This window comes from Hemitrygon akajei, chromosome 21 (assembly GCF_048418815.1).
Source record: "Hemitrygon akajei chromosome 21, sHemAka1.3, whole genome shotgun sequence".
In the NCBI taxonomy this organism is placed as follows: Eukaryota; Metazoa; Chordata; class Chondrichthyes; order Myliobatiformes; family Dasyatidae; genus Hemitrygon; species Hemitrygon akajei.
In genome coordinates this window covers 56,669,793-56,697,668 of record NC_133144.1, presented here as the reverse complement: position 1 = coordinate 56,697,668, position 27,876 = coordinate 56,669,793, and the positions used below count along the sequence as shown (strand labels likewise).

The window sequence follows — 27,876 nt, the reverse complement described above, 5'->3', positions numbered from 1 at the left end:
AAATACACCCAATGACTTGGCCCCCACTGCCACCCGTGGCAACAAATTCCACAGATTCACCACCCTCTGGTTAAAAAAAATTCTTCGCATCTCTGTTCTGAATGGGTGCTCTTCAATCCTTAAGTCATGCCCTCTCATACTAGACTCCCCCACCATGGGAAATAACTTTGCCACATTCACTCTGTCCATGCTTTTCAACATTCGAAATGTTTCGATGAGATCTCCCCTCATTCTTCTAAACTCCAAGGAGTACAGTCCAAGAGCGGTCAAACGTTCCTCATATGTTAATCCGCTCATTCCCAGAATCATTCTAGTGAATCTTCTCTGAACCCTCTCCAACATCAGCACATCCTTTCTTAAATAAGGAGGCCAAAACTGCACACAGTATTCCAAGTGAGGTCTTACCAGTGCCTTATAGAGCCTCAACATCACATCCCTGCTCCTGGACTCTATTCCTCTAGAAATGAATGCCAACATTGCATTCGCCTTCTTCACTACCGACTCAACCTGGAGGTTAACCTTAAGGGTTTCCTGCATGAGGACTCCTAAGTCCCTTTGTATCTCAGAACTTTGAATTCTCTCCCTATTTAAATAATAGTCTGCCCGTTTATTTCTTCTACCAAAGTGCATGACCATACACTTTTCAACATTGTATTTCATTTGCCACTTCTTTGCCCATTCCCCCAATCTATCCAAGTCTCTCTGCAGACTCTCTGTTTCCTCAGCACTACCGGCCCCTCCACCTATCTTGGTATCATTAGCAAACTTAGCCACAAAGCCAATATTCCATAATCCACAATCGTTGATATGCAATGTAAAAAGGAGCGGCACCAACGTGGACCCTGGTGGAACACCACTGGTAAACGGCAGCCAACCAGGGATCCCTTTATTCCCACTCTCTGTTTCCTGCCAATCAGCCAATGCTCTATTCACGTATGAAACTTTCCCATAATTCCATGGGCTCTTATCTTGTTTAGCAGCCTCACATGTGGCACCTTATCAAAAGCCTTCCGAAAATCCAAATACATACACAACATCCACTGCATCTCCCTTGTCTAGTCTAATTGTAATTTCCTCAAAAAATTGCAATAGGTTTGTCAGACAGGATTTTCCTTTAAGGAAAGCATGCTGAGTTCTCCTATCTTGTCATATGCCTCCAGGTACTTCGTAACCTCATCCTTGACAATCGACTCCAACAACTTCCCAACCACCAATGTCAAGCTGACAGGTCTATAATTTTCTATTTGCTTCCTCGCTCCTTTCTTAAATAGCGGAGTGACATTTGCAATCTTCCAGCCCTCCGGAACCAGGCCAGAATCTATCGACTTTTGAAAGATCATTGCTAATGCCTCCACAATCTCCATAGCTCTTACTTCAGAACACGAGGATGCATTCCATCCGGTCTGGGAGATTTATCTACCCTTAGACTATTCAGCTTCCTGAGTACTTTCTCTGTCGTAATTGTGACAGCGTACACTTCTCTTCCCTGACACCCTTGAGTATCTGGTATACTGCTGATGTCTTCCTCAGTGAAGACTGATGCAAAATACTCGTTCAGTTCCTCTGCCATCTCCTTATCTCCTGTTACAATTTCTCCAGCATCATTTTCTATTGGTCCTATATCTACTCTCACCTGTCTTTTACTCTTTATATACTTGAAAAAGCTTTTAGTATCCTCTTTGATATTATTTGCTAGCTTCCTTTCATAGTTCATCTTTTCCCTCTTAATGACCTTCTTAATTTCCTTTTGTAAGCTTTTAAAAACTTCCCAATCCTCTGTCTTCCCACTAATTTTTGCTTCCTTGTTCCTCACTCCTTTGCGAGTGAGAGGTGACTTGGTAGAGGTGTACAAGATGATAAGCGGCATAGATCAGGTATACAGTCAGAGACTTTCTTCCAGGGTGAAAATGGTTAATACCAGAGGGGAATAATTTTAAGGTAATTGGAGGGAAGTATGGGGGCAGATGAGAGAGGTAAGTTTTTTACACAGAATGTGTTGGGTACATGCAATGCCCTGCCAAGGTGGTTGTAGTGGCAGATATATTAGGGCATTTAAGAAACACTTAGATCGGCAGATGGATGATAGGAAAACAAAGGGAACAGATAGATCTTACAGTAGTTTATATGGTTGGCACAACATCATGGGCTAAAGGGCCTGTACTGTGCTATAGTGTTCTTCAAATACTACTTAATTGCTTGCTAAATGTCTTGAAGCCATGAAGGGTGTTATGTAAATACAATTCATTTCCTCTAATTATTAACCTTTGATACATTAGGGAGCTCAGTGTGGGCACTTCAATGTGCTTTTGCAGGAGGAACATCATGCAAGACGTCTTGGAAATCTGCAGATGCTGGAAATCCAAGGCAACACACACACACAAAATGCTGGAGGGACTCATCAGGTCAGGCAGCATCTATGGAAATAATTAAATAGCCAACATTTCAGGCCAAGACCCTTCATCAGGACCCTTCAACCTGAAGCATTCTCTGTTTATTCATTTCCATAAATGCTCCCTGACCTGCTGAGTTCCTCCAGCATTTGTGTGTGTTGCATAAGACATCTTGTGAACCTTCTGTAGGTTAAGGTACAGCTGTGGGGCTCTTGTGTTCCGGTAAACAACTGGCCTCAAAGGGAGCAGTGAATTCAGGGGCCTGCTGAGGTCTGGCAGGCCAACCTATCTATGTCATAGGGGCCGGAAAGTGGGGATTCAGGCACTATTGAGACTTCGTTCCACATCTCTTTGGACCGTAGTGCATCCAGGAGTGAAAACATCTGCTTAGTAAACGGGGTGACAGTGCAGCACTTCATAAACTATTGTTAAAATTCCCAGATTCTTGCTAATAATTTTATCAGTGATGACTGGATCTGTTCCAGTGACTTCATACACTGTTGCACATTGGCAGAGAGAGTGCTCCTAAAGTGTTGTGAGTGGTGTCCAAGTGACCTTCTGTTTGTCTAACAGTGAATTGTGTGCCTAACTATTTCCACAGCATCTCTTTGACCTCGAGAGGCCTTCAATGCTTTTGTTAGCTCGTGAAGTGTTTCTTGAAGCGAGGTTGCTGGAGTAATGTACAAAACATTGTTCACAGCTAGATGAACACTGAAAATTTAACCAGAAAAAAATGACAATGGGACACATTGAACACTCAACACACACTCATCATTTTAGGAATAACTCTTTCCTTGTTGCCATCACATTTCTGAATGGACAATGAGCCCTTGAACACTACCCCAGTCTTTTAGTTCTCTTTTTGAACTTATTTATGTATAGTTATTATTGTAATTAGTATATCCTAAGTATACCAGAAAGCAATAAATTTCAAGACATTTGTCAATGATAATAAACCTGATTCTGATTCAGAGGAACCACTTATAACAAACATTTTTATTAGCTAAAACACATAATGGGAATAAATATATTGCGCAGTGTTTGAGTCTCTGTAAAGGAGATGGTGCAGTGCACATGCAGAGCTAACACTGCATTGTCCAGGAAGTAGTCAACGTGTTCAGTACAAAAGTCTAATTTGCAGAGGCAGTTGAGCAAAACAACTTCTCCCATTAAAAGGATGATAATACACTCACTGGCCACTTTTTTGATACCTCCCATAACTAATAAAGTGGCCACTGAGTGTATATTTGTGGTCTTCTGCTGCTGTAGATTATCTGCTTCAAAGTTCCACGTGTTGTGCGTTCAGAAATGCTCTTCTACACACTACTGCTGCAATGCGTGGTTATTTGAAATTTTGTCACCTTTCTATCAGCTTGAACTAGTCTGGCCATTCTCCTCTGACCTCTCTCATTAACAAGGTGTTTTCGTCCACAGAACTGCTGCTCACTGGGTGTTTTTTTTATAATTTTATAATTTTAACAACAAATTTCATGCCATATAAGACATTGATAATAAACCTGATTCTGATACAGTACTGAGGAGCACACTCTCAACTGGGCTTTCTGTTGTGAAAGAAGTTGAGGTACCAGAATGGCTTAGATTACAAAAGGCTTGAAGCATCTCTCCATTCAGTGGTGAACCATGACGATGATGCATGTGGTTATCACTGTTGCTATAGAAACCTGCAGTGCAAACTTTCAAATCTCCCAATCTCCTATACTTGCTAGCTGTCCCAAGACAAGCACAGAGAGTGCCGAGGTGGCAATCCTGTTGTCTGTAAACCCAACTAAATTTCTCCCAATCCAGGAATAGAATTGGAATGTATTCCCAGGACATCCAGAACAAAGAAACTCCACATCTCCCCTCTCCTTGCCTTCACTTTGCCCCACGGTCTTTAGGCTTCACCGTTCCGCAGGACTGCTCTCGATGACCCTGATGCTTTTCCTCATTGTTCATCACACCTGGATTCAACCAGATGAGATGGATTTAAGTAAGTATCTTACCTTTAACAAAGACCCAACCAGTAATAAATTGCAAACACCAAAACCCAAGTAAAGTGGTGTAACTGATCGGAGATGTTACTTTTCCAATCCAGCTCAATTACAACGTTTAAGAGAAATTTGAATAGATACATGGATAGAAGGGGTAGGGAGGGCTGTGGTCTCTGTGCAGGGCAATAGGAGTAGGCAGTTTAAATAGTTCTGGCATGGACTAGATGAGCCCAAGGGCCTGTTTCTGCGCTGTACTTCTCTATGACTATTAAAGGACCAATAATTTGGGTTGAGTCAAGTAAGTTTCTCAGCAATCATTGAAGTAATGTGAGAAAGCATTCAGTCCCAGTGCTTAAGGAAAGGCAATTCTCTCTGCTCAGAAAGCAGACCTTTTTTCAGTCCAAGCATGTACTTAATTCCCACACAGAAGTTATTTTTGAATCTGTTTCTACTGCCCCCTCTTTTCCCCAGCTTTTTCCCTACCCCGCTTAACAGAAGCATCTCCAAATCTTGCAGTTCTTTCAAAGGTCTATCAAGTTAGCTGCCGGTTATAAATAATGTTGTATTGTGCCTGAGTCATCTCTGGTGCTGGATTATGGCTCCAGTCTTCACAGATGCTGGATGCCATCACGTGGATGTGTGTTCTTTATGTTCTGCTGAACACAGTGGGCGTGCTTTGCTAGTGCTGGAATGTGTGGAGACACTCGTGGGCTCACCCCAGCATGTCCTCAGATTGTGTTGGCTGTTAACACAAACGTCACACTTCACTGTATATTTCAATGTGCATGTGGTTATCTAATCTAATCTAAACGGAGACATGTCGGAGTAAGCTAACTCAGATCACATTGCCCACTGAGGGATTGCTCAGGGACCCTGACTCAGAGGCAATGGGGGATCCTGCAGGTCACTGTGGAGTCTGTGCAGCACCTTGTGGACAGCTGTCAGCTCTGCAGCCGGCTCTCAATACCAGAGACCGAAAACTAGCCATATTCTGCTTGATGGCCTGTCCGCTGTAATTAGTGCTTACAGTGTGTAATTAAGTTATTGAACCTTATGAGTGTTTGCAGTTTACTCAAAATTCCTTCAGACCGTGTCCTCATTGCTATGTAATATAATCTATCCATTATTTTATACTTGAATTACCCTGTTTCAGGTCATCTACAAATTAGAATCAGGTTTTAATATCACTGGCATATGTTGAAAAACTTGTTAATTTTATGGCAGCAGTACAACACAATACATGAAAAACAGAAAAATACTGAATTACAGTAAGCATATGTATGTACATTCAATGTCCATTTAGAAACCAGATGGCAGAAAGCTGTTCCTGAATCACTGAGTGTGTGCTTACAGGCCTCTGTACCTCCTTCCCGATGGTAACAGTGTGAAGAGGGCATGTCCTTGATGATGACAGCCACCTTTCTAAGGCATTGCTCCTTGAAGATGTCTTGGATACTATGGAGGCTAGTACACATGATGGAATTGACTGATTTTACAACGGAGTAGCACCCCGCACCATACCAGATGGTGATGGAGCCAGTCGGAGTGTTCTCCACAGTACATCTGTTGATATCTTTGAGTGTTTTGGATGATAAAGCAATTCTCCTCAAACTCCTAATGAGATATAGCCACTGCCTTGCTTTCTTCATAGCTGTATCGATATGCTGGGTCCAGGATAGATCTCAGTGATATTGACACCCAGGAATTTGAAATTGCTCACTCTCTCCACTTCTGATCCCTCCATGAAGATTGGTTTGTGTTCCCATGTCTTACCTTTTCTGAGGACAACAATCAGCTCTTTGGTCAAATCATCTTTATTTTATACTTAGAGATACAGCATGAGCACGCACCAGCAATTACATCCGTGTGACAAATTAACCTGTACATCTTTGGACTATGGGAGGAAACTCCCATGGTCACAGGGAGAATGTACAAACTCCTTACAGACAGTGATAGGAATTGAACCTGGATCACTGGCGCTGTCTGTAAAGATAAATATGACCATTTCATGTTCCACTTTAGAGCAGAAGTTTATCCTAAATGTCTGGACTAGGTTCAAGATTAACATGCTTAAGGTAGTAAAATACCTGTAATGTACTTCCTGAGAATGCTCATAAACAATGGTCTACATTTTAAGAAAAGTACAGTGCTGTGCAAAAGTCTTAGGAATGTATATACTGTATATCTATATAGCTAGGGTGCCTAAAACTTTAGCACAGTACTGTATTTGTCAATGTGGAGTGGAGAGCAAGTTTGTGAAGCTGGTGGGAGGAGAGGATGTTACGAATGACGAGTAGAGCACCTTGGGAAGGGTGTAGACAGATGGCAGAGAAGGAGTGCCGGGGGTTCGGGTGCAGACACTCCCGGTCCTGAGACACCAGGCAAGCTCAGTTGATTCCAGACGATTAGTTTATTGATCATTATAGAATGTCTCTCTGGTGTTTCTTACTTGCTCCTCTCTCCCTTCCCCTTTCTCCAGCCATGATTCCTCGCTCTCTGCCCCCTTCCCACTCGCAGTCTACAATAGAGACCAATATCAGAATCAGATTTATCATCACTTACATATGTCGTGAAATTTGTTTCTTTTTTGCAGCAGCAGTACAGTGCAATACATAAAATTACTACAGTACAGTCAGAAAAGCTTTAAGGCTGATTTATACTTCTGTGTCAAATCTACGCCGTAGGTACCGCGTACCCTACGCTGTACGTACACCGTAGGGTGACGTCCACCTCCCCAAAAAGTAACTCACGTGTTGTGGTGACGCAGACCGCAACAACTGTGATTGGTCTGCTTGGTAGCATCGCATTTCCTCCTACGCATTTCCGGTTGCTTCTTCTCTGCCGTGTCTGTAGACCGATGCGAAATAGATGAACCAAATTGTCAAATCTAACTGCCGACATGCGAAAATGATTGAAATGCATTTCCTCGTCCATGTCTCTCACCAAGAAACAACACAGTGGCATAGAAACCCCACCGCCGACTAGCATTTTGACACACACCAACGCATGCTGGCTACAGCGTAGAGCCTACGCAGAAGTATAAATCAGGCCTATAGCGTGGGCTATGGCATAGCCCATATGCAGAAGTATAAATCAGCCTTTAGGCACCCTAGCTCTATATATATATATACGTGCCTAAGACTTTTTCACAGTCGTGTTATATCAGTTTCTGCCATTGTCACCAATGTTAACCTGTATTAAAGTAGCATGTTCAGCTTGACAAGAAGTACATATCTACAGGATGCAGAGCATCTGATACAGAAATATTGGAACAAATGCTCTGTTAAAGGAGTGTTTTACAGAGGAAGAACTCAGCTAAGAGTTTTAGGGCAAGACTGTAAGAGTTAGGACCTGGATAGCTGAGAGCACTGCTGAAGTTCTAATGCAATGGAAAAGAAATACTAAAGTAGTCAAAGTTGGAAGAAGACAGGTTTCTTGGAGCTGTGAGGGAAGTTAAGAGGGCAGGTCCGACTAGAACACTCATTTGTCAATCAGGTGAAGAAATAGCAAAACTGCATGATCCAAATTGTCAGTCAATTTCTGTCTCAATCATCTACATGCAAGTTGATGGCACAATGTGGTGAATGGTATCTATCACTTCATCAATGCAGGAGAAAGAGGAGTGTTCTTATAAAGGTGTTTTAAAACATGTGGGGCATAGGTAGGGTCAATGTGCTCAGTCTTTTTTCCTAAGTTGGGGAATTCAGGAACTAGAGGGCACCGGTTTTAGATGGTCCTAAAAGGCTTCCCCTTTATCTTTAAACTGTGACCCCTCGTTCTGGACTTCCTTAACATCGGAAAAAATCTTCCTGCATCTGGCCTGTCCAATCCCTTTAGAATTTTATACGTTTCAATAAGATCCCCCCTCAATCTTCTAAATTCCAGTGAGTATAAGCCTAGTCGATCCAGTCTTTCTTCATATGAAAGTCCTGAGAGAGCATTGAGATAAATAGGGTGAGCCAGTGTTATCCACAAGTCTCAGTTCACAGCTTACTGTATCAAGAAGAATGGATTTTACTTGCAATGATGCTAATTCTTGTGTTTCATTTGCAGAAAGAGATGTTGCAAGGGTTACAGATACGTACTAGGACAGTGTATCCCTGAGGGTAAGTTGGGACATATTTATCTTCCTGTTGTATTACTCATTGTTGACTTAGTTTATAAAATATCAAAGGCAACAATTCACCTACAAGTCTGTCGATCTACTGTATCTGGTGCTTCAGGTACGGCCTCTTCTACATCGGTTAGAGTGATGCAGATTTGGGGTCCACCTTGTCAAGGAATTTTGCTCTTCCTCCACAACAGGCAGGATCTCCTGGCGGCCACCCATTTCAGTTCAACTTCCCATTCCCATTCAAAGCCTCCTCTATTGCCAATATAAGGCCAAACTCAGTCTGGAGGAGCATACTCTTTCAATTCTTTACCAGATCTTTTTATATTAACATTTTACAATGCCAGTCTGTATTAACCTCTGCAACACACACACAATGCAGGAGGAAGACCCAAAACGTCAACTGTACTCTTTTCCAGAGATGCTGCCCGACCTGCTGAGTTCCTCCAGCATTTTGTGTGTGTTGCTCGGATTTTCAGCAACTGCAAATTTTCGCTTCTCTGTATTAACCTCTCTGTGATGGAGATCCAGTAATGTTCTGGTGAATTTCTGCAGTTATCTTCTTTCTAAAGTGTGACACCCAGAACTGTGGACAGTTGGTCCAGTCAATATTTGCATAATTGGAACAGAATTTCCTTCTCTCCACCCGTTTGACATTTCTGGGTGTCACTATCTCTGAAGATCTATCCTGAGCAACATATTGATGCAATTACAAAGAAAGAACGCCAGTCACTATATTTCACTTGGATTTTGAGGAGATTTAGTATGTCATCAATGACTCAAGCAATTACCACAGAGAAGAACATTCTAATTGGTTGCAGCACTGTCTGGTATGGAGGGGTTACTGCATGGGATCAGAAAAATCTGCAGAGGGTTGTAAACGAAGCCAGCTCCATCATGGGCACTAGCCTCAAAAGCGATGCCTCAAAAGGGACAGCTACTTTCTCCCTGGCATCATATTTCTGACTGATCCACGAACACGGTCTCGGTGTGCCTCCTTACACAATTCATAATTTTATTTTTTATTGTAACGTAAAGTAATTTTTATGTCTTGCACTGTACTGCTGCCACAAAACAACAGATTCCATGACGCATGTTGGTGATAATCAACCTGATTCTGATTCTGAACACCATTGGGGACAAAAAAGGCCTCTGGAAGGGCAGCTCACCACCAGAGCTAAACGTTCTTCCCCTCCACTCCCAAAACATCGTGATGGAGCTGGCTGAGTCTATGTCCCTCTGCAGCCTCTTTTGATCCTGTGCATTGGAGCCTCCACACCAGGCAGTGATGTAACCAGTCAGGATGATTGCCAAGTGCATCTGTAGAATCTTGCTAGAGACAAACCAAAATTCCTTAAACTCCTAAGAAAGTATAGCTGCTGACGTGCCTTATTCATGATTGCATTGATATATTGGGCCCAGGAGAGATAATCTCAGGTGAATTCATGTGTTGTACTCATTCAGACAAATGGAGGTTGCTCTATCACACTTGTGATGGTAGAAGGACTTTGCGATGTCTATGAACTGCACTGCAGTTTCTTGCTTGGTTTACACTGAGAACGCCTCCCAAACCAAGAAGAATGCGAATGTGGAAACATCATCACTATGGAATGGATGTTGTGATGCCAGAAAAAGGCCAGTAACGTCTTGGAGGATCCCACCCACCCTGCTGATGGATTGTTTGTCCCATTCCCATCAGGGAGGAGGCTATGCAGCATCCATCCTAGTTACCTCTCTATCTATAACCATCACCGCTCTTTAAACCACTTCTATTACACATTTTAGTTTGTAATTACTTGCTGGTGTTTATGTATTTATGCACAATTTATTCCATATATGTACACCACAGCAAATTCCTAATACTTGTAAATGTACAGATATAGGACAATTGAAGTTGATCGTTGACATTTGCAAGACCTGTTGAGAATGTGGTTAAAACAGCACCAGGGCCTGTGATATTCATTTTCCATATTAGGGGTGCTGACAAGGCCGCATTGAGCTCATTGAGAAGGCGTTGGCAAACCACCATGGTTGATCAGATTAACTGCCTGGGAGAAGAAACTTTTAAGATGGCATGAAGATTGTGTTTGGAATGCCTTACAGTGCTTTCCAGAAGTGAGCTGACGGAAAAGGCAGCTTGCAGGGAGGGTAGTGTCCACAATGATATTTTAAGGATATACGTGCATGTAAACCCAGCTCCCTCATTCCTACTCATCCCAAGGGCTACAACCAAATCTGAAACCGTACCTTCCTGATGTCCATATCTGAAGCCAACACAAGCAGAGGCTACCAGAGGGAACCAGTGGGTCCTGACCTGGTGAAAGAAAAGGGAATGGAAGATTTGCATTTGTATACCACCCTCCAACATGCCAGGATATCAGCTAATAAAATGCACTGATGTGTGAACACGGGCAGTGTGAGGGGTACCACTGCCAGTTCAGACACAAGAAACTCTCAATCGTCATCAAAAAATGTTTTAGTGATTAAGACTAAGGAATAAAAATTTGGTCTAGACATTGAGGAGACCTCAGGCCCCTGAAACAATCAGATCTTAGCGTGAAGTGATGGCGCCTACAAGGAAGTAGCACTTCTCCAGGACTTGAGTGGAGTACATTGCCTGTTTTTTTGTGTGCATATGAACAAAGATCCATAAATAGGTCTGCAAGCTCAGTGAGCCCCAGCAGACATTTTCAAGCAGTTTAAAGATTGTGTAGTTGTGGAGAAAACTAAACATTTGCCTTAATGTAACATCTATTATACCTCAAGATTATATAACAGACTGCCTTGGGTTAGAGGACTGTATGTGTGCGGCTGGGAGGGAGGGACGGGGCTTGCTTTGCGGTTGTTGTTTTTGTTGCTTGCTGTCTTCTATGTTGTTCTGCTGAACATTGTGGGCATGCTACGTTGGTGACAGAATTTATGGCAACACTTGTGGGCTGTCCCCAGCACAGTTGTGCTGGTTATTAATGCAAATGACACATTTTACTGTATGTTTCGATGTACACATGACAAACTTGAATCTTGTATCTCAAAACTTATCAATCCCCTTTATAGCTCTTGAAATCACTTGAAGTTTGATCAGCTGGAAATAATTCAGAAGATGTGTAGCTTGGGTGGTTGATGGTCAGGTTGAGTTGTTCTCTGATCTTGGCAATTTACTTGCAAACGATTCGTCACCACGTAAGGAGACATCATCAGAGCGCTGTTGATTGTGGTGTCCCCCCGCCGACTGCTCGGCATTTATATACTTTTCAATCAGCTGATTTGTCGTCATTTTGGAAACTCAATTGTGATGTTTCTGAAATGATGACAAATGAGCTGATTGGAAGGTATATAAAGGCCAAGCATTTGGAAGACACACCACCATCAACAGCTCACTGATGACGTCTCCTTGCATGGAGATGAAACATTTCCCAAGTGAATTACCAATATCAGAGAACAACTCAAACCAACCAGTTTAATCGGTATTGTAATGTTACCCCAAGAAAACTAAAGACACATTTACAGTGTAAGAAGTGGGAGGGTCTTCTGTAGGTGTTGATCAATATTGAGAGCGTTGGACAAGGCAGTGAGCATTTCCTTTCACACCATTTCAGGAATCAGAGTTACGGTTCTATTCCTTCCGTCAGCAGGATCCAAGGTGAGCAGTACCTGAATACGGTTAATACCAGCCTCACCATAGCTTGTTACAGCCAACCTATTCAAGAGAGAGAAAAGAGGGGGAAAAAAACACAAATCTAAGGTCATTTTTACATTTCTTTTAAGACTAGAGAACCATAAGACATTGGAGCTGAATTAAGCCATTTGGCCCTTTGACTCTGATTTGCCGTTTAGTTCTGGCTGATATATTATCCCTCTCAACCCCATTCTCCTGCTTCCACCCCGTAACCTTTGATGTCCTTTCTAATCAAGATCCGAGCAACACCCACAGCCATCTGTGGCAATGAATTCCAAAGAATCACCACCCTTTTCTGGCAAGGTTCAGGTCTGAGCTTCATATGGCAGCACTTCCAAAAGCTTATGTTTGGTGTGGCACCACAGGGACAGGCCGTTCACTCCCTCTGGCCAATGGCAGTGCTTCTGCTCCCAGAAGTTCCTTCCACCCAATTATATAACTCCATCAACATTCCTTTCCTCTCTCCCGCATGTACACATTTACCTTTCCCTCAGGAGCACCAATAGCAGGTCTCTCGTCCACGTGATACCAAGTTACACATTCTTACTGCACAACAGATGCTTCTTCAAAATCATAAACCCAAGAGATTCTGCAGATGCTGGAAATTTTGAGCACCACACATAAAATGCTGGAGGAACTCAGCAAGTCAGACAGCATCTATGGAGGGGAATAAACAATTGATATTTTGGGTGGAGACCTTTCATCAGGGCTGGGAAGAAAGGGGAAAGAAGCCAGACTAAGGAAGCAGGAGGGGAAGGGGTACAAGCCAGCAGGTGGGGGGGAAAGGTGAGGAGGGGTGATGAGGTGAGAAACTGGGAGCTGATAGGAGGAAGAGGTACTGTAAAGGGCTGAAGAAGGAATCTGATAGGAACGGACATTTGACCAAGGAAGAAAGGGAAAGAGGAAGGGCACCAGAAGGAGGTGATGGGTGGATGACGAGAAGGAGTGAGAGGAGAAGAAGAATGAGGAGAGGCAAAAGAGAAAAAAGGAGGAGGGAGAAATTAGCAGTTTAGAGAAATTGATGTTCATGCACCCGGGCAGAGGTTACCCAGATACAACACAAGATTATGCTCCTCCAACCTGAGTGGGGCCTCATCAGGACGGTAGAGGAGGCCATGGACCCACACTTCAGAATGGAAAGTCAAATTTAAATGGGTCGTTACTGGGAAACCTCACCTTTTGCGACAGATAAAATGAAGATGCTTGACAAAGTGGTCTTCCAATCTACATCGGATCTCTCTGATGTAGAGGAGGCCACACCTGGAGCACAAAATACAGTAGATGAGCTGATAGACTTGCAGGTATACAGTCCATTACCCTGACAGACCCTTGAAAATTCCCACTTGGATTACTTGCTGGGAATCTTGGATTCAATCACCATGCATCTATCCATTCTAAGAGTTACTTCAGCAATCCAATAATATTGAGTAAAATCCCTATAGAAAATATCTACTGATCTTAAACATCCATTTTACCTTTGAATTGCATTAATATCGCTTCTGCACTTACTGTGTTCTCCGCTTCCTTAGAGAGCTTATGTAAGCAGAGATGTTGCCACATCTCCTCAGAAGGACAAGTTTCATTGCCTTTGAAAACAGGCCACAACGCAATAGTGACCTCAGTCAAAATGGCTGGTGGTAACCAGCACCTTCCTGACACTGTGCTGGCAGCTCCACCCCTTGATGTGTTACGTTGTGCGTGGATATGGTGTCAAGTGAAAGCAAGGCTCCAGTATAGACCCAAAATCACTTTACTATCAATTCAGGTCTGTTTCAGAGCACTTAGTTGGTGAACTCACTGTCTGGGAGGGTAAGGGAGGCTCAATCCCCTTCCACAGGAAGTATAACGAGAAGAATCATGATCTGCAGGGCTGTGAACTGAGAGCTCGGAAGCAGGATTAACCTCCTGAGATTTGCCCTACAAAGACATGATAGGCCAACTGGCCTCTTTCTCTGATTCTCATCAATCTCTGAAAAACGTACCTCCCAACCCCAGTGATTCTGTTATACCAAGCTGAATCTACTTACCGTCAGCAGGCTTGGCATTGCTTGGAATCGGGGGATTAATGACCCAATGATCAGCCCCATTAAAAAGCCAGCTTGAAGTTGTCAGCAGTAATTGGGATCCAAATTTAGTTTTCTGGGTTGTGACCGGAATTTTGAAATTCCTGGCTGCCCTTTATCAACTGCAATCCTTGTGGAGGATTGCCAGTTCAATGAAACACTTTACAAAAATCATTTTTTTTACAAGTTTTACTCATAATTAATGACACATCCTTTACAAGAAAATTGCCCTGTTCATCCATCTTCAATTATAAATCAGGCTGAAGATGGAAGAGAAACATCTGGTAGTGTATGATCCTAAACATTGGGAGGTTTGTTCTGGCTTTGTTAGGTCTCACAGTAGTTTGAGTAAGATTTTGCCAAGTTGCTTTGGAGCCTCGAACAAAACGATTACTTTCCTCCCAGGCATTTTCTGCAGGGTTGGCAGTGGACGGAGACTGGGTAGTGGGGTTCAAGAGACTTTTAGATAGGTACATGAATATGCTGGGAATGGTAAAAGGTTAAAGATAAAGATAAGCTTGTATTTGTCACATGTACATATGTGCATACAGTGAAGTGTAAGTCAGCGAGGATCGGAAAGGGCAGCCTGCAAGAGTTGTCACACTTCTGGCGCCATCATAGCATACCTACAACTCATGAAGCCTAACGGTACTTCTTTGGAACATGGGAAGAAAGCAGAGGAAACCAACGCAGTCACAGGGAGAATGTACAAACTCCTGAGAGGCAGTGATAGGAATCGAACCCTGATCATATAGCTTGCTCTGTAAAGTGTTTGTGCTTACTGCCATGCTGCCTTACCGGATCACGTGCAGACAGAAGAGATTTATTTAATTTGGTGTCACTTTCAGTACAGACATCATGGGCTGAAGGGCCTGTTCTGTCATAGAGTCATAGAACAATAAAGCATGGACACAGACCCTTCAGCCCAACCAGTCTATGCTAACCATTGTTCTTGGACCATTAGGACAAGGACTGTTAGAATGGGAAACAGCTTCTTCCCCCAGGGTGTGAGACTACTGAATGCACTGCCACCACCCAGGTCTTATCACATATGAATCGCCAGTAGAGTGTATTGTTTACATTTTAGTTTGTATTGTAAATGCATTTTATTACTTGTTAAGTTATTTGTGGTAATATTGCCTTGTGCGCTGTGTGTATTTACACTGTGTTGTGCACCTTGATCCGGAAAGAGAATTCAGAATCAGGTTTATTATCACCGGCATGAGATGTAAAATTTGTTAACTTAGCAGCAACAGTTCAATGCGATACACAATCTAGCAGAGAGAGAAAAAAAAAATAATAATAATAATAAATAAAATAAAAACAATAATAAATAAACAAGTAAATCAATTACACATATTGAATAGATTTTTTTAAAATGTGCAACAACTGAAATACTGTATATTAAAAAAAGTGAGGTAGTGTCCAAAGCTTCAATGTCCATTTAGGAATCGGATGGCAGAGGGCAAAGGTTGTTTCATATGGCAGTGTACATGTATACGGCTGAATAACAATGAACTTGAACTTGATTCCCTGCCTCTGGCCCATATCTCCCCAAGCCTGCCCTCCACGTACCTATCCAAGTCTCTGACTGTCCATGCAATCTAAACCTCTAATCATCTGACATGGTTCTATCAAGTCGCCTCTCATCTTCCTTCACTCCAAAGAGAAAAGCCCTAACTCACTGAAGCTTTCTAAACCATCCAGCATCCTGGCAAATCTCCTCTGGGCCCTCACTGAAGTTTCTACATCCTTCCCATAATGAGACAACCGGAACTGAACACAATATTCCCAATATGGTCTAACCAGGATTTCACGGAGTTACATTCATGGCACTTGAATTCAGTCCCCTGACTAATGAAGCCCAACACACCATATGCCTTCTTAACAACCCTATCAACTTGTAAGGCAACTTGGAAAGATCTGTGGATGTGGACCTCAAGATCCCTCTGTTGCTCCACGCTGCTAAGAATCCTGCCATTAACCATGTATTGTTTTCAGATTTGACTTTCTAAAGTGAATCACTTCACAAATTCCACTTTGAACTCCTTCCGCCACTTTTCAGCCCAGCCCACAAATTATGGGCCGTTTTCCTGTTGAGAAAAAGAGATCGCTTTAGGCCAGCACCAGGGGACAGTCTGCCACCCAGGGGTTGGCGAGATTGAAGATCATCCTCTCTCCCAGAGATGCTGCGGCTGCAACCCACTAAACTTTGGGAAGACAGGGTGGGGGGGCTAAATGTGAATTGAGTTGCAGTACAGAGCAGTGATAATGTGACACTGCTGGAACAAACCAAAGGATCTGGTCATCCTGTTCAACTAAACAGCTTCTGCTTTCAGTCTAGCTCATGTGTTTTGCTGCATTTGATCTTGTCCTTTGTGCTGCAGCCAGACCATTGTCCAACAATATCATATTGGCAACCAAAGTAAATAAAGTTCTGAAATACATTCCATATGAAGACACTAGTCATCCAACACAAACTGCTGGAGGAACTCAACAGGTCAGGCAACATCTATGGAGAGGAATAAACAGTCGATATTTCTTATCAGGACTGGAAAGAAAGGGGAACAAACTAGAATAAGAAAGTGGCAGGGAGGCAGAGGAGAACAAGCTGGCAGGTAATAGAATCTTTTGCATTTACCCATCAGCTAACATTTTTTAACATTTTATTCATCTTTTCTTGATCTGGATATTGCTGGCAAAGCCATCATGTCTGCATTTCTGCACAGCACATTGCAGGGAGGATGTGGAGGCTTTGGAAAGATGCTATCTGGATTAGAGGGCATGAACTTTTAAGAGAGACTGGACAAACTTTGGTTTTCTCTGGAAAAGCAGAGGCTGAGGGGTGACCTGACAAAAGTTTATACAATTACAAAAGGTATAGGTAGGGTAGACAGTCAGAATTGTCCTTTCTTCCCAAAGTAGAAATGTCAAATACTGGAGGACATGCACTTAAGGTGAGAGGGACCAATTTAAAGGAGACTTGCTGGGTGTTTTTTGATACAAGGTGTTTGGAATGGGCTGCCAGGGGTAGTGTTTGTTTGCTTATTTATTGATTGAGATACAGCATGGAATAAGCCCCCCAGTACTTCGAGCCAACCTGCCCAGCAATCCCCGATTTAATCCTAGTCTAATCATGGGACAATTTACAATGACCAATTGACCTACCAACCGGTACGTCTTTGGACTTTGGGAGGAAACCGGCACACCCGAAGGAAACTCATGTGGTCACGTGAAGAACGTACAAACTCCTTACAGCCGGCGGTGGAAATTGAAGCCAGGTCATCTGTACTGGAAAGCGTTGTGCTAACCACTACGCTACCGTGTTTGAAACAAATATGATCGTAACATTTGAGAGGCAAATGCAGGGAATGGAGGATATAGACCTTTCATTCAGTCAGCTGCCCACTTCCCTCCACAGATGCTGCCTGACCAACAGAGATCCTCCAGCACTTCGCTTTTGTTTTGCTTCAGCTTCCAGGATCTGTAGTATCTTGTGTCTCTAAGAGTAAATGAAGGTCAAGATCACAACAAGGCTGCAATTTTCTGATTATTCTGTTCAAACGTATACTCAAGAAGATGGAGACCTTGCTCCTATAAAAAGTGTGGGCTGATTTTTCTAACTCAAAGTCGGCACTGATGAATTTTATTTAGATAAGTGTACTAAGGTTGTTAGAGCCATGATGTGTTCATAAGAGCTGAGATAATAATCAGGGAAGGTTAATGTAAATGGTGGCTGAGGCCTAAGGGGGTGAGTGACCTCCTCGAGTTAATAAAAAAAATCTAAGTTCATACTTATATTGCCATCTGCTTATGTGCCACTAGGTGGGGCTGCTCACTGTTCTTGTCTCACTGTGGCAAGAGCTACTGTGTTGAGTGGCTAAGCACAGAGTTAAATGTCAAAAACTACAGATGCTGGAAATTCTAAAATAAAAATCTAAAATGCTGGAAATATTCAGTAGGTCAGGCAGAATCAGTAGAGAGAGAAAAATTGTTGCCACATCAAGTCTGGGATCCTTGGTTAGAACTCAGTAGGTCTTCGATTGTCGTTTATCGCTGATGATGGGAAGCTGAAATAAATCAGAACAGGCTGGGAATGTTCAGCACGTCAGGAAGGCACAGCAGAGTCGTGCAGTTGTGACTGGGTTAAATAGGGTAAAAGGAGACATGTTGTGTTCGCCGAAAGTTTAAGGACAACTGGACTCAGGCTTACTCTGATGGACATAAGAATGCAAATAGAATGTGAGGGAAATTATCTTTTAAGAGAATGGTGATAAACCTGGAACTCTGCAGTGGTCAGCTGGTCAGTCTCTGGAAAAATATGCGGGGCTAATATTTTAGGTTCAGGATTTGAAGCATTAAGTCATATTTCTTGAACTTTGGATGGTCTTTAGGAGATTTGAATGCAGAACATCTTTGCTGCCAAAGAAAGCTCACGGTCATCTTTCAGTGGAAATGTCGGATTTTTGTGCTGGACACGAGACAAAACCATTTGAGTTGAGATTTAATACCTACAACCTTTCATAAAAATACCTCTCCCAAAATTCCTTTCTGCCTCTCAAGGGAAACATAATAGACAAATGAGATGTTAGGACATTTTTCATAAAACTGATGCAGCAAATTAAAAAATTACAACTTGTTAACACAAGTTTTCAGGCAAGGCTAGAATCCTATATTTGCTCTTGGGATTCTTACAGCAGAAGAGGTGAATGTGGGATTTGCTGTCTTGCAAGCTTTAGGGGTTGCAGCATGGCAGCGTAGCGTAACTCTACTGCACCAGCTATAAGATCGGGATTCAATTCCTGCCACTATCTGTACGTTTTTTGTACCTTCTCCCCATGACCACGTGGGTTTCCTCAGGGTGCTCCAGTTTTCTCTGACTTTCCGAAGGTGTATGGGTTACGTTTAGTGAGTTCTGGACATGCCAGAAGCATGGCGACACTGGCAGGCTGCCCCCAGCACAACCTTGACACAAGCTAGGCATTTCACTGTATGCTTCCATGTTTTGACATACATGTGGCAAATAAAGCTAATCCTGTGAGCACTTACCATGCAGTTGGTGACCCAGGTAACTCCCACAGCAACCGAAGATAAAACCTAATGCAGCAATAAGAGCTACTTCAATGGGGTCCATGCTGGAATGACCATACGCCTCCTCTGGTTGGGGAGCAGCCCCTTCCCCTGACAGCCTTGACTACTCACGCACCTGGCCCCTCTCTCCCATGCAATAATGGGTAAATCCCTTTCTTCCAGGATTAAACAGCTTGTCGTCTGAAGAGCGTTTGATGGCTCTGGGCCTGTATTCACTGGAATTTAGAAGTATGAGGGGTGTCCTAAATGAAACCTTTCGAATGGTGAAAGGCCTTGATATAGTAGAAGTGGAGAAGATGTTTTGTATGGTGGGAGTATCTAAAACCAGAGGACACAGTCTCAGAATAGAATGGAGATGAGGAGGAATTTCTTTAGCCAGAGAGTGGTGAATCTGTGGAATTCTCTGCCACAGGCAGCTGTGGAGGCCAAGACTTTATGTATATTTAAGGCAGAGGTTGATAGATTCTTGATTGGTCAGGGCATGAAGGAACATGGGGTGGGGGAAGAACAGGAGATTGGGGCTGAGAGGAAAATTGGATCATCCATGATGAAATGGCAGAGCAGATGTGATGGGACAAATGGCCTAATTCTGCCCCTGTTTCTTATAGTCTTATGGTCTAAGTCAGTCTGTGACATCCCACCAGCAAGTTGAAGCAAGCTAAGAAGGTATTTGGAGCCATAGAGTCATACAGCATAAAAACAGACCCTTCAGCCCAATGGGTCTATGCCACCCAAGATTATCATCTAATCTGAAATCCCTTCACTTGGCCCATATCCATCTAAACATTTTCTATCCACATACCTGTCCAAGTGTTGTTAATGTGCCTGGCTCAACTACATCCTCCAGCATAAACTGACAACCCTCGGGGTGAAATTGTTGCCCCCTTATGTCCCTATTAAATCTCTCCGCCTCATCTTAAATCTATGTCCTCTAGTTCTTGATTTCCCAGTCTTGGGGGAGAGGAGGGGACTAGAAGGCCCAGGCTTAAGGTGAGAGGTGAATGATTTAAAAAGGACCAGAGAGGCAACTTCTTAATGCAGAGGGTGGTGTATTTGTTGAATAAGCTGTCAGAGGAAGTGGTGGTGGCAGGCACAAAGATCATCTTTAAAAGGCATTTGGATAAGTATGTGGATAAGATGGGTGCAGAGATATATGTGCCAAATGTGGGCAAACGGGATTGGCTTAGGTGGCCACTGTGGTCAGCACGGATCAGATGGGCTGAAGGACCAGTTTCCGTGCTGCATTACCCTATGACACTATGATCCTTCAGAAATTTTGCAATGCTGTTACTGTTGTAAAATAGTACACATGGCAGCTAATTTGTGTACATCATAAGGTAAGGACCAGACAATCAGTTTTGTGAAGTTGGTTAGGGAAATATTAATTAGGACACCATGGTGAATTCCATTGAACAGAGCCTAGGGATCCTGTAAATCTTCCTTTGAGGATACGTGGGGCCTTAGATGTCATAATGGACAAAGTCAGCATTACTTTAGTGGAGGGTTAGTTACAAAGCTCTTCCCCATGGACTGTAGCGTTCCATTCAGCCAAGACACATAACTGATTTGAACCCTTCAAATACTGTTTCAGATCAGTATTTCATGGCATTGCGTGGACGGAAGTTGGCAAAAGTTGTGCTGTAGGTATAGAGGGGCATCTCCCTGGCAGGTGTGACGTGATATGGGCCTCTTTGGCCTTAAAGTGAAAAGTACCATTGGCAACATTATGATTTCATCTGCAGTGGGAAGTTCTCCATCATATCCCCACCTATCTAGGCCCCTTCGCCCTGTCCACAACAGGCAGGATTTCCCTGCGGCCGATCATTTTAATTCACCTCCCCATTCCCATTCTGACATATTGGTCCGTGGCCTCCTCTACTCCCACAACGAGGCCGCTCTCAGGTTGGAGGAGCAACACCTCATATTCTATCTGGATAGCTTCCAACATGATGGCATGAATATCAGTTTTTCTACCTTCCAGTAATTTCTCCTTTCTTTCCCTTCTTTCTTTTTCAATTCCCCATTCTGGCTCCCCTCTTATCCCTTCTCTTCTCCTCACCTGCCTTTCATCTCCTCCTTTCCTTTCTCCGGTGGTCACTCTCTCCTCCTATTGGATTTCTCCTCTTCCACCTATCACCTCCCAACTTTTCACTTCATCCCTCCCCCCTCCTCACCCACCTTTTCCCTTATCTGGTCTTACCTATCACCTGCCAGCTTGTAATCCTTCCCCATGCCTCAACCTTCTTATTCCGATTAATGACCCCTTCCTTTCCAGTCCAGATGAAGGGCCTCAGCCTGAAACATGGACTGCTTATGCCTCTCAATAGATGCTGCCTGACCTACTGAATTCCTCCAGCATTTTATGCATGGCAGTGGTTTGAAGCACACTCACAACACAAACGGGAGATTGACAGTGGTGCATAAACTTTGGAGGATTTTTGCAGTGACAGAATAGGTAGTATTTTTCCCATGCCCTGAGTTTGTCGTGTAGGTAATCCAGGCCTCAGATTGAAAGCAAGGTTGCACTGCGTAGTTACGTCACCGAGGAGTGGCAATGGTGTGTTCAATTCAGAGGCAAACTCTTTTTCCCAAGGAAGAAATGCCAAATACTAGGAGGTGAGAGGGGAAATATTCAATGGAGATGTGCACAGCAGGACTTCTACACAGAGAGTGGTGCTTACCTGAATGCAGTGGCAGTGGAGGAAAATTCCATAGAGGAGTTTACAAATGGAGAAATTATGAATTACGAATTATAAGAGAGAATGGGGGATATGGACCATGTCCAGGCAGCAGGGGTGAGGTATCATTAGCTTAATTAATTTGGCATGCCATCCTGTGCTGCAGTATGCTATAAATGGATGTATAGGCAACTATTATAAATGGAGTAACACATACAGAAGGCAGGACAGTGAGGCTGAGAGGGATAATAGATCAGCCATGATTCAATTCCGCTCCTATGTCTTGTAGTCTATGGTCTTAAAGTGCTGGAGGAACTCAGCAGGTCAGGCAGCATCTATGGAGAGGAATAAACAGTTGCATTCTAGGCCGAGACTCTGCATCTGGACCATTATTAAACAGAGGCTGTAATGAGAAATGCATATTTATGAAACATTATTTACACCAGGAATAATCTGCCGCGTTGATGACCCCTGTACAGTCTTTTAGTATTAACGCACTAAGTTGGGACGTTGGGTTTTCTCATCACCCTTTAGTCAGCTCCATCATGGGTACCAGCCTCTGTAGTATCTAAGACATCTTCAAGGAGCGCTGTCTCAGAAAGGCAGCGTCCATCATTAAGGACCCCCAACACCCAGGACATGCTCTCTTCTCATTGTTACCATCAGGAAAGAGGCACAGAAGCCTGAAGGCAGTCTCTCAGCAATTCAAAACCAGTTCCTTCCCCTCTGACATCCGATTCCTAAATAGACTTTGAACCCATGAACACTACCTCACCTTTATTTTTAACTTAACTATTTAATATACATGTACAGTATATATATTTACTGTAAATGATTTAGTTATTTTCCCCCTGCATTATCATGTATTGCATTGAACTGCTGCTGCTAAGTTAACAAATTTCATGACACATGCCGGTGATATTAAACCTGATTCTGATTCTGGATTAAGTTAATTTGCTCCAAACTCATATTTCGTGCATGGAAAGTGATGTTAGAACTATGGCACTCCAAGAATGGGCTGGTGTTGCCAACTCCACTTAAGTATAATCCCAGAGGTTTCATTATATGACATACCTCCAACCAGTCAAACAGCCTTTTCCACCAAACTAATACCCATGACACAAAAATTAAGCACACAATTATTTTTAAAAATCCAACCGATGACTTCTCAAGAGAATTACTAGCACATCAATCCAAGAGATTTTGATTTAATTCCTGGAGTTATTGCAACAAAGTCAAAGAATTATATGGGCTAGCAGCCACATTCAGCTAACAATAACCATGAGCGAGGATTGGTAAAAGAAAAATGTCTTCAGTTTTTCAATTTATGTTTTAGATGATGTCTTAGTGTGGTGTTGTTTTGTTACGACAAGTGTGCTAAGATTTGGTACTTTTAACATTTACTAGTTTTACTAGCTGGTAAAAAAAAATTGGATAAATATATCAACTTCCAGTTTCTATAATTGGTTATAACTCTGTATAGGATAAGCTGATGAAGGGTCTCATCATGAAACGTCAACTGTTTATTCCCTTCTATAAATGCTTCCTGACCTGCTGAGTTCCTCCAGCATTCCCTGGATCATTTTGAGGTACAGAAAAGTTCAAATTTAATACTATTCAGAGTTTCTTGTAGCGACTTCCTCAAGTACAACATATGAGAATGATGATCCTAAGTCCAAACAACCTTGTTTAGTCTATGGAACCTTGCTGAGTCCATGGAACATTGTCATTGGGTCAAAATTATATTTTTCCAAACTTTTCACTGAAGTGCAGAACATCATGACCTACTTGTAAAAACAGTAAGTTCAACTCATCGCTGCCTAGGAGGTTTATTTATTTATATAGTGTAGAACAGGCCCTTCAAGCTATGCTGCCCAGCAACCCCGGAATGAACCCTAGCCTAATCACAGGACAATTTACAATGACCAATTAACCTACTAACCTGTATGTCTTTGAACTGTGGGAGGAAAGGGGAGCACCCAGAGAAAACCCAAGCCTCTCATGGAGAGGACATACAAATTCCTTACAAAGGACGCCGAGATTGAGCTCGGATGGTCCAAACTGTAATAGCGTTGTATTAATTGCTACACTATCACGACACCCTACTCTACATTTAGAGACCCTATCTGTCTACAACATGATGAAAAGAAAAGCAGGCTTGCATTTATGGATGATCATATACCATGTTCCAAAGTAATAATTTTGAGATGTGGTCAAAGTCAAGTTTATTGTCAAGTGCACACCACCATTGGTATACACAGCATATACACACCTCTGCATACGCACACGCACAGATGCAATTAAAAGCTTGCAGCAGCATCACAGGCATATAAGATCAGATAAGAAAAAACATAAATTAAACACAAATTGTTCAAGTTCAAGTTTAATTGTTATTCAAGCATATATGAATGCTCATGAATGCTGTCAAACGAAACAGCATTACTCTGGGGCCAAGGTACAAAACACTGCAACAATAGTCATACACAACACAAGACACACATAGTACATACAGAACAGCAGTAAAATACAGTCACACAAAAAAAAACATAGTTTAAGTTCCTGAGTCCATGAATGTTGCAGCAGTCTGCAGCAAACATAATACATCTTGCCTTCTGCTGAGCGAACAGTGGAGATCATCACTGACTCCAGCATGGACACCATGCCATGCTGTCTTCAGCACTCTGGTGGAGTACACTGACTCCGAAACCTCTCTCCTGGGCGTCTGCAAACAGGGGACACCACAGCTTGAGGCCTAGTCCTTGCTATGACTGAGGTCATACAGCTCTCCCACCATCCGCACCCACTGTTTGCCAATGAAACAGTGAATTGGACTTGAAGCATTCCACATTACTAATGTCCAGCTGGGTTTTGCGATCACAAGTAAAGTGACTAAGATGATCACTCGCTATTATACTGCACACCACTTTCGCCCAGAGACTCCTCTTTGTCACAGGCTGCAGCACGATACATGCCAAGTCCAACTCCTTCAGTTTCTCTGCCGACCAGCAACTCTCTGATGGGGTAGACCTGCAGAACTTAATATCCAGCAGTGGCTTGCAATGGTAAAAAAATACATTTTAAGTAGGCAGTATCACCTTTGGTTAGCCCCATAGAAGCTGCTATGTCTGAGTGTGCCACCTTCTTACAGGAATTTTACAAGAAGGAGCACAATTAGGGAAGAAAAACAAGGTGAAAAGTAATCAGAGTGGTTATGGTGCTGCTAAACCAGTGATTAAGATTATGCAGGTTGGTTCAGGAACTGAATGGTTTTTTTTATTAAACAAAATATACTTTATTCAAAAATAAAATTATATACAATAACCATTCAAAGACTTTCAATTCTTTACAGTTGGTACCATTACTGTCTTTACATTTTCAAAGTTCAAACGTTTTGCCACCCATGTGGCACTTCATTCTTTCATATTTACATTCAGGGGGTATACACCCCACCCCCCCTACCCCTCAACTCCCACGGGAGAAGGACCCTAGACTGTGGTCCTTCCCCACCGGGCCCTTGCGGTGGCTGCACTGAGTCTGAGTGCGTCCCTCAGCACGTACTCCTGCAGCCGAGAATGTGCCAGTCGGCAGCATTCCCCCACGGACATCTCCGTGTGCTGGTAGACCATCAAGTTTCAGGCCGACCAAAGAGCGTCTTTGACCGAGTTGATGATCTGCCAGCAGCACCGGATGTTGGTCTCCGTGTGCGTCCCCGGGAACAGCCCGTAGATCAGAGAGTCCTCTGTTACACAGCTGCTGAGGATGAACCTCGACACTGCCCCTTCCATCCTCCTCCACACCTTCTCCGCGAACCCACAGTGTGCAAAGAGGTGGGTCACCGACTCCTCCTCACTGCAGTCCTCCCGTGGGCAGAGGGGTGTGGAGACAATGTTCCGGGCGTACAGGAGGGATCGGACTGGGAGGGCCCCTCTCATCGCCAGCCAGGCGAGGTCTTGGTGCCTGTTGGTGAGGTCTGGCGATGAGGCATTCTGCCAGATGAACTGGACTGTCTGCTCAGGGAACCACCCCACTGTGTCCGTCACGTACTTCTCCCGCAGTGCCTGCAGGACCTTACGTGCTGACCACTGCCTGATGGCCCTGTGGTCAAAGGCGTTGACCTGGAAGAACTTTTCTATGAAAAACAGGTATGGCGGCAACGACCAGCTGACTGGGGCATTGCGCGGGAAAGGGGCCAGACCCATCCTTCGTAGCCAGGGCGACAGGTAGAACCTGGGCACATACTGGTACTTGGTGCCCACGTACCTGGGATCACACACAACTTGATGCAGCCACACACGAAGCTGGCCATCAGGGTGAGGGCGATATTGGGGACGTTTTTGCCCCCGTTGTCCAGGGACTTGTGCATGGTGGTCCGTCTGATCCACTCCATCTTGGATCCCCAGACGAATCTAAAGACGGCTCGGGTGATTTCCGAGCTGAAGGAGCGGGGGACCGGCCACACCTGCGCCAAGTACCGCGGCCCTGAGAGCACCTCCCACTTGATGACCAGGTTCTTGCCCGCTATCGATGGGGAGCGCCCTCCCCACAGCCCCAGTTTCTGTCTCACCTTGGCAGTCCGCTCCTGCCAGTTCTTGTTGCACGCCTCGGCCCCTCCGAACCAGATCCCCAACACCTTCACGTGATCAGCCCTGATGGTGAAGGGGACGCTGGATCGGTCGGGCCAGTTGCCGAAGAGCATGACTTCGCTCTTCGTGCGGTTGACCCTGGCCCCCAATGCCTGCTCGAACTGTTCGCAGATGCTGATTAGCCTGCGAACTGACCTCGGATCAGAGCAGAAGACGGTGATGTCGTCCATGTACAGGGGAGGTTTTGACTTGAATGGAACTGAATGGTTGTAGGGAATTTGGTGTTCGTGAAACTAGTGGAGTGGGACTTCAGGCTTCTGTACTTCCTAGCTGATGGTAGGTAGCTGCAAGATGGCATGGCCCAGATAGTGGGTGATCTTCCATGATGGACGTTGCCTTCTTGAGGCAGTGCCCCTTATAGTTATGGCGGTTTGCACTCCTTCAGTACTGCAGTTTACCTCAGATCCGTGTTTAGATATCTGGCACGGGTCATGAAACCACAACAGTGACTCAGAGGCAAGTGTGCTATTAACTGAGCCAATACCTAATTACTCTGCACATATGCAAATAAGGTGAGAAGGGTGGGTGGATCCAGTGAGCCTTTTATCCTCTTATACAGCATCACTTTCTTTTGTGACATAGCCTATGTTATAAAATTAATTCATAGAACCACAGACACAAAATAAGCTGAATAGCAGGTGATAGAATCTGGAATTTTGATGATTGCTCAATGAATAATCCTGCTTTAGAATTAGAAATAAAATTAATGCAGTACTTTACTGGTGTATGAAGAATTAGTGCCTTAAATAAATCTTTCTTATTTCTCGCCAAGTCTATTAATCTTTAGCTATGTCACACAGTAATCCAAATTTCTAGAGTCAATGTTACTTCTTTACCTCGTACAATCCTACACTGAATTATTATGTCCATTCCAGTCGGGCTGTATTACTCTATGATTCAATGACTCAATGGTGTTCAAATGGGGCTTGCTTGGATGGCCATCAAAGCCAGTCCCAATTGCCTAAGTTTGGCCCATATCCCTCTAAACTGCTCCTACCTGTCCAAGAATCTTTTAAATGTTGGTAATGTACCCATCTCAACCACTTCCTCGAGAAACTCATTCCATAGACTGACCTCAGTCTGTATGCAAAGATTGTCTTTCATGTTCCTGTTAAATCTCTTCTCTCTGACCTTAATCCTATGTCCTTTAGTATACGTGAGCACTTGACAGCTGGATTGGGCGTGCTTGTATCTGTGTTGTACAACACTGAGACTCTGTGGCTGCCCCCCTTG

General features: G+C 43.5%; 1 protein-coding gene and 1 long non-coding RNA gene across 2 annotated transcripts in view; one reads left to right on the top strand and one right to left on the bottom strand.

The window, feature by feature from the left end:
• LOC140714321 (collagen and calcium-binding EGF domain-containing protein 1-like) overlaps nt 1-27,876 on the top strand; it is a 176,862-nt gene that overhangs the window by 83,325 nt on the left and 65,661 nt on the right. The window contains exon 3 of the mRNA XM_073025473.1: nt 8,435-8,487. Coding sequence (XP_072881574.1) covers nt 8,435-8,487 — 53 coding nt within the window. The remainder of the gene's footprint in view (nt 1-8,434; nt 8,488-27,876) is intronic.
• LOC140714322 (uncharacterized) overlaps nt 6,056-27,876 on the bottom strand; it is a 118,046-nt gene continuing 96,225 nt past the window's right edge. The window contains exons 3-5 of the long non-coding RNA XR_012095858.1: nt 11,998-12,189; nt 10,740-10,806; nt 6,056-6,899 (exon numbers count right to left, since the gene is read on the bottom strand). This is a non-coding gene — a long non-coding RNA (uncharacterized lncRNA). The remainder of the gene's footprint in view (nt 6,900-10,739; nt 10,807-11,997; nt 12,190-27,876) is intronic.